The 7,813-nt window shown below is 40.5% G+C and overlaps 1 protein-coding gene across 1 annotated transcript in view; it reads left to right on the top strand.

The window, feature by feature from the left end:
- The first annotated feature begins 1,600 nt into the window (after positions 1-1,600).
- Positions 1,601-7,813, top strand: part of DNAH12 (dynein axonemal heavy chain 12) — a 90,880-nt gene continuing 84,667 nt past the window's right edge. Inside the window, exons 1-8 of the mRNA XM_075184193.1 lie at positions 1,601-1,609; positions 1,956-2,113; positions 2,449-2,539; positions 3,070-3,096; positions 4,420-4,609; positions 4,922-4,997; positions 6,351-6,509; positions 7,312-7,507. Of these exons, the coding sequence (XP_075040294.1) occupies positions 1,601-1,609; positions 1,956-2,113; positions 2,449-2,539; positions 3,070-3,096; positions 4,420-4,609; positions 4,922-4,997; positions 6,351-6,509; positions 7,312-7,507 (906 nt within the window). The remainder of the gene's footprint in view (positions 1,610-1,955; positions 2,114-2,448; positions 2,540-3,069; positions 3,097-4,419; positions 4,610-4,921; positions 4,998-6,350; positions 6,510-7,311; positions 7,508-7,813) is intronic.

Raw genomic sequence — 7,813 nt, 5'->3', positions numbered from 1 at the left:
TCTGGTGGGCGCCACAGAAGTATTCTACTTTAATACTGTGCGGCGACCGCTGAGCATACCTTCTGCGGCCGCCGCACAGCTTCAGATAGATCCACAGGGAGGGGCGAGGGGCCTTGGATCGCAACCGACGTCCTTCCTCCCCTCCAACAGCTGATGGGGCGGACCGTCCCTCCGACTCCTCTCTCCCACCCTCCCCTCACTGACTGTCGGCATGACATCATCATCACGGCCCGACAGTATCAGTGAGGGACGGGACCCAGCAGCGAGGAGCATCTTTATGGAGTCGCCTTTAAGGTAAGGAAAGAGAGGGGAGGGGAACATTTAGACCCAGGGGGGAAGGGGGCGCATTGAGACCCAGGGGGCGAGGCAGTGTGCTGGGGGGGGGGGATGCTTTTGAAATTGTGCCTAGGGCGCCGAGGACCCCAGCACCGGCCTTGTTCATACATGCTCTGATATTCATCATCAGCCAACTCTAAGCTTGTCCAGTCAATTCTGATGCACATGGTTCAGATTTGGATTGCATATGATAGTTGCACACTATGATATTGGTCTAACTTGTTCTGAATCGTCCAAATTGGCCAACATGATTTGTACATATATTCCAACTTTAAGCCATCATCAGTAAATTAGATAGTATGTCTGATGCTTAGGGCTTCCACGATTTTAAAAAGACAAAGCAGAACTACAATGTGAACTGAAGTTTGCTCTAGATGTAAAATCCACCCACAAATACTTTCCACAAATAAGGTATACCAGTTATAGAAACATTACAACTTGTCCTGTTAATTTTAATTCATCAGGAGATTAAATGTTGGGAAATAAAGTACTGGATGTCAAAAAGTACCCTGTCCGATGAAAACTGGGATAAATGGGAGCTCTAGTTATATGTTCATATTCCAGAGCTCTCTTGTCCCTGTTTTATTGTCTGCTGCCCCCTGAACAGTACTGTCAGCGGGCAGGTGCCTCATTAGGCCTTGTTGTACTGTCTGCGGCCCAGCCAGCCTCTGACCCTTTGTCGGCTTTTCCCGTTGTATTGATTCCCTGTATTCAGGCAATAAAAATAAGAACATTTCATAATTGGGCCACTGAAATCTCACTGCTGTAACTAAAGTGTTTTGATAGTAAAGAATTCTGGTGTTGAAAACATTTACTTTTGTCTATTTGCAATATGGTACAGGGAAGCTACTGAGTCCTGTATATCATTAATAACAATACATAGTATTTTTTGTATTATTAATAAAAATTAAATGATACATTTCAGGACAGTAGGTGACCTGAATATTCATGTTTATGAATAAACTAGACACAAAAATGCAAAACTCAAATATCATTGTTAATTGGCTATTATTTAATTGGCTGTTAGTCTGCTAACAGGTGGGGTTTCTTTTAGATTGGGGGCCCAATATGCAATATGAACCTTAAAGACCACTAGCACTGGCTTCACCAGCTTGTGTCACTGCAGCGTATAGAAAGAGAGTTACACAAGTTCGCAAAAACTAAAAGGTTGTCTAAAAAATGTACTCTATTCATTGTTATATTGTACAGTGTAGGCCATGTTCACACTTATCTATTTCATTTTTACATAGACGTACATGGTAGCATGTGGAAGGTAACATAGACTTTTGAGACTTATTACTTGCACTTTCAATGCACTTTTGGTTTTATGCAGTGCTCAAGAATTTGGCAATTGATGATCTCCTCCCAAAGCCCACCTGTAAATCTTATTCATATGTGAAAAATATATAATGGCTTTAGGGCTTGACCTGGTGGCAGTTGGCAAGTCCGATGCCATTGAGGGCATGGTGTAAAATTAGTGGGGGCATTCTCTAGGTCTATAGGTCTATAACCGATACAGCATGTTTAACATATGTATCCGCAAATAAACATCTTTGAAGTTAGAGTGCCCTTGACGTAATTATTGTTCCCTTATGTCTGTGGTTATTTTGTCTGTTTAGATGGACTTCAGTAGAACTTTCCACCTCCCGCCCGGGGAGCGTCTAAATGTTCAGTTACCTCCCATTACCCTCCCGGCTCCACCCACAACCTCTACCAGCAATAAACTGATGAAGTACAAAAGAAGCAGAGAGCAGCAGAAGACCCTCCATGAGATCATGTGAGTCCCGTATCGTTTTTGTGTGATGAATGAAGAGATCAGGGGGCTAGATTTACTAAACTGCGGGTTTAAAAAAGTGGAGATGTTGCCTATAGCAACCAATCAGATTCTAGCTATCATTTATTTAGTACATTCTACAAAAGGACAGCTAGAATCTGATTGGTTACCATAGGCAACATCTCAACTTTTTCAAACCTGCAGTTTAGTAAATATACCCCCAGGTTTATCCCGATGGCTCTTTATAGAGCTGTAACTTGTAACATTATTCACAGATCTCCAACACTCTTTAGTCTTCGGGTTAAGATTCACGGAATGTTTTTTCCTGTGTGTTGTAGAATGAAGGACGCTTTAAGGGCGTACGAGGAAACCATAGCAGAGAAAAAAAAGAGGGGGCCAGAGCCCCCGGAACCCCAACTCCCATCAACTGTAAGTTTATTTGTGTTAAGCAAAGAAACATGCTAGGGTATGTAGCCACTTGCATATCATTACTTGATGCTTAGAGGGATTATGGGTAAAGAACCAAGATGGAGTCCCCGGTGACTTCTAATCAACAAGAACAATAATTGTGGTGACTCCTGGAAAGTCCCAGCACAAATAAACAAACTCTTTCTATATAATACTGACCTGATTCACACCCTTCAGGTATTTATCAAAGGCCTATAACAATATATTGAGGAGACATTTATAAAACCTGGTTCCAAGATCACTGTGCGAAAAAAAAGTTGCTGTATCTCAGTCACCAATCAGATTCTATCATTTCTAGTACAGTCTGAGAAATCAAACATCTTCTTTTCTGTGTGTTGTTTGCAGAGGTTTTATAAATGTCCTGCATGGTCTGTGCAACTCAATTTAAATAAAAATAAACCTTTTTGATCGAAATCCCCCCCCCCCCCCAAAAAAAATATTTTGTGTAATTATCAGTAAAACCTAATAATGATCTCTTTGTCTTATAACAGATGAACAGCGAGCAGAGAAAAATCAGGGTGAGTAGTATTGAAGTATCTTTATTATCATCAGTATTACATACCTGTCCTGTTGTCACTCAGTATAAATGTTTTGAAGGCTGTTATATTTGTGTATTATGGGCTCATGGCCTGTAACTGAGCAGTATGATATAGTTTTATACTCTATTAATTGGACTGGTTTAATTGTATCATATTATTAAGGAATTTATATTTCATTCTTTCCCCAACAATGAATAGTGAGTTTGTCTAACACATCAATAACTAACTTATCTCTCCAGCGATTAATGAACTCAGTTTCAACAAGTTAGGCTGGGTACACGCTACAGGTTTTTCAGCTAATTATCAAGCCAATCACACGATAAACGACCATTCGGCCCGATATCGTAGTAGTGCGTACGCTCCAACGATGAACGGTTATCGTATCGTTTCATTTGATTTTGAAACTGAACTAAAAATGTCGTTCAGCGATGGAACGACGTCCTTCCAATCCTGCAGTGTGTGTGCACTCACAACCGGCAGTGTCCATTGATCTCTATGGAGTGTGCAGGGTCACAATCTTTTCAGCCGATGGTTATGACAGATGAAGATCACAGATCTGAAGGTAAATTGTGTAAAATGTGTATAGTGGGTACACATGAATCGGCACGCTGATCGGGAATATTTTTTGTTTTTTTTCAGTCATTGGTAAAATTGTTAACTATATCGCATCGGGAGAACGTTGCTGTAGTGTGTACCCAGCTTAATATGATTTCCTTAGGGACTTCTCCGACTTTACTGCTATGGACCCCATTCGTGCAGCGCACTGAATGCACAGTGGAAAACACTTTGACTTTGCACCATGTGCGCACTAATGTTCTGCACAACGCATATCACGGTGCAGCCTAACCTCCGCTCTCGGGAGATGCCTACACGAACTACAGAAGTGCTCCTAGATGTGCAGAGGGGTGTACAAGTCTGTACAGGCGCCTTACAAATAAAGACCAACCGTTTTATAACCATAAGCCAGCGTATCAGATTATAAGCATTACTTCCATGAAATACAACTCTTCAGTTTTTCTCCTAAAACACTGCTCAGTTTCGCCTCATTGGCTGATATGAGTCATGAGAATGAGGGGACATTGATACTCTCTTTATGACATGTGGTTATTTTGTGCGTCTCAAAGTTTGTTTGTTTTTAACTTTGGCCAAAATGCGCCTAAATATGTTTTTAACCGCCAAGTGCAACTAGAATGTGCAAAATGCCTCCTATTAAATGTATTAAAGGAGCCCGTCATTCTACTTTCCTGTAACGTAAGTAACAGTCCCTGTAAGGATTCCTCATAGTGCCGTCTCCTCTTTCAGATGAATTATCTGTACATGAAGAAACGTGTGGAGTGCAGCCCAGTGGTGCCCATACAGAACCACTGGTTACACACTATGCTCGCCCTGGTACCCAAATCTCTACAGAAGGGCAGGGACAGGGAGGCTCTTATTGCAGACCTGTTAGAAGAGGTTTCACAAGACTTTGAGAAAAGCATGAAGAAACATCTGGGTGAGTCCTGTCCTTTACCACGACTGTGCCACCAATCAGCAGTCAGCTCTGAAAAATCTATTAACGCAAACATCTGATTGGTTGCTGTGAGTGATGTATATTTACTATGTCTTAGTAAGTAACCCTCATAGAACTAGTGCAGGTTGTATGTCATTGACATGTCTATACATGGGCAGCATTATTTGAACTTCAATTTGATCACTGCGCCTTAATTCCGTTATAATTGGACTTCAGTATTCCTTAGGAAATACTCAAATTCCCTATTATATGGAGTGCTATACAACATTGTTATCTCTACTTTCCACTCTGCAGTAAAAAGTATTCTGGTGAAACCAGAGGTCAAAGGTTTGGAAGCGGAAGAATCGAGTCTCTTACCTGAATTTCCTACGTAAGTAAATTCATAAAGTGAAATTGCAGAAACAAACATTGATTAACATAGATTAATTTACTGTCATTTATTATAATGTTATAGTGCTTACGTATTGCGCAGCGCTTTTGAGAGAATATTAAATCATTCTCATCAGTCCCTGCCCACGTGGAGCCTACAATCTATATTCCATACCACACACACACATTAGGGGTAATTCTGTCAGAACTCAGTTGACCTACCTGTATGTCTTTAAAGAGTGGAAGGAAACAAGTGCACCCGGAGGAAACCCATGCACATGGAGGACATACAAACTCCACACAGATAGGGCGCTGGTTGGAATTGAACTCATGACCCCATTTCTGTGGGACAGCAATGCTAGCCACTGTGCCAAAGATGAATTTTTATTTTGTAGTGTAAAGCAAATATTGTTCTTAAATGTCATGTAATAACTATATAGCACATGGTTTCAGCTCACATTTATAGACCTAGCTTAAAGGAGCCTTTGTGCCCTCAAAGCTTGCAATATCTATAGTATTAATTGTCAAACGGCATTTACTGTATATACAATGAGAAACATTTATGTAGGTGGAGGCCCAACTTTGTTTCAGGATAAAATCTATAGAATCGTCAAATAATCCAAGTTTTTATTCTACAACTGGTATAAATGCTCTGGTAAAAACTCCCAAGTGAATCCAATAGAAACTGCAATGGCCTTTTCATCATACTTGGGAAGGATAAGATTTTAAAGCACTTCTCCCGGTATATATTAATCTTAGGGATCACCTCCAAGCTGGTACATGCAGAATAATACAGTCCCTTTAAACAGAGATATATATCTGAAAGCAAATATCAATACCGATCCTTTTAATTTTCTCAGAGGTTAATTGATCCGGAAAGTTTTGCAATCCAGATGTCATTCACAGTACGAACTGGATACACTGTAAAAACATTATTTATTTTTGTATTTATTTAGTCTATAATTTATTCTCTCATATTCGACTACTTTGACTCTGGCAGTTCGCTTTTTACTGGTCTTTTCCTATCCAGGCTTTCACTCCTACAATCCAATTTGAAATGCGGCAGCTCCAATAACTTCTCCAAACATTCTTCTACTGCTGCTCCTCATACAACGCATTTATTAAAATATGAAAAGCATCAACATACATCAACATAGAGATGTAGAGCAATGCGCAGCTCCTATTATTCTGTAATATTATTGTAATATTCCAAGAGGTCCTTCTTACCATAATGTTCCCAATTGTAAGACACTGAGCAGTATCCTGGTTTTATATAAATGTTAATAATAATAATTAGGACCCAGAGAGGTTCCCAACTAATATTACATTATATTGCATTGTGTTGTCTTTTCAGGGGTCTGGATTTCTCCAAGCCTTGGCACCAGAGCTTTGTCCAAGCAAGAAATGACATCAGTAAGAACCTTCATCTCCTCCACCCGGCTGTTCGTACCATGCTTGACCTGGGCTACACCACGTTTTCCAATCTACTCATTGACGATCTGTCTGGATACAGGTTGAGCTTTGTTTTATTTGGGGTTTATCAGGGGAGGGCTGGCAGATTCAGCCCAGGGGGCAGGACTCAACTCAGCAACCTATTAGGAAACTTTAAAGGGAAAAAAATGCAGATGGCCCAGCCCCAAGGTAGCCGACTATGGCACCGGCCCTGGGGGCCCCCCAGCTTGGCTTGTTCCTGGGGATTATGATTATCAGTATTGTCACTTTCAATAACGGAGGCACAGGGCAAAATATTTTTTGGTGGCTCTATGTGGCTGTCTGCGTGGTGTGCCAAGATTCCCACCAAAGTCCATGGGTTTGTGGTGCATGATGACCATTTTTACAGAATCTTGAAGTGGCTAATGGGAGGAAATTGGCGGAGTGAGGACAAGTGTAAAGTAGGCTCACGATGCATCTAGTTGTATGGAGTAGTACAATAACACTTTATTTTTGACACAAGCTCTGAATGTACGAGAATCAGGTCCCCTCCTATACTTTTAATTAAAGTATTGTTGGTAAAAAAAAGTAAAAAAAAAGTTTTATGTAACTAAAGTGTTAGTTCTAAAGTAGTAGGCGGTTTCTCTTCTAGCTTCCAGAAGGGGGCACCGTGAAATGAAGCGGGTTGGCCAACTAAGCGCTCCATGTTATAACATAGATGTTTTTACGGTGTGTGTGAGATCCACTGTATATTAAATTATCATCTGATTTTCAGGTTCTTGTGTGTCTAATGGCTGAACATTTTGCCTTCTTAGTTTAATCTGACATTATATTATATATATTATTATATATCTTATCTTGAATATTCTTGTCCGTACCACCAGACTGAAGGGGCCCATTGAGTGCGAGTCGCTAAAAAACAGTGTTTCCTTGGCTTGTGCAAAGACAGAGGAGAAGTTGATGAACACCTGGTACCCAAAAGTTATTAATCTCTTCACCAGCAAAGACTCCCTACAGCTCATTAAAGCTGACAAAATAGATTCCTTTTATAACTGTGTCGGCACACTCATGTCCAATCAGGTAAGAGCGGGATCCAGTCAGTCAGCGATTTCCGCATTATATAATGTTGACGTACAATCTTTACATCTTTGTGGGCTGAACACAGGACTTGTCTGATTAGTGTGCAAGACATCAGATGGAAAGTCTTCTATAAAGGGAGACTGGCAGGAGTCATGTTTAAATAGAAATCAATTATGCATCTGGGGCCTGATTCATTAAGGATCTTAACTTAAGAAACTTCTTATATCAGTCTCCTGGACAAAACCATGAAACCATGTTACAATGCAAGGGGTGCAAATTAGCATTCTGTTTTGCACAATAGCTAAA

This window comes from Mixophyes fleayi, chromosome 8, assembly GCF_038048845.1.
Source record: "Mixophyes fleayi isolate aMixFle1 chromosome 8, aMixFle1.hap1, whole genome shotgun sequence".
In the NCBI taxonomy this organism is placed as follows: Eukaryota; Metazoa; Chordata; class Amphibia; order Anura; family Limnodynastidae; genus Mixophyes; species Mixophyes fleayi.
This window is presented reverse-complemented; position numbering and strand designations above follow the sequence as displayed.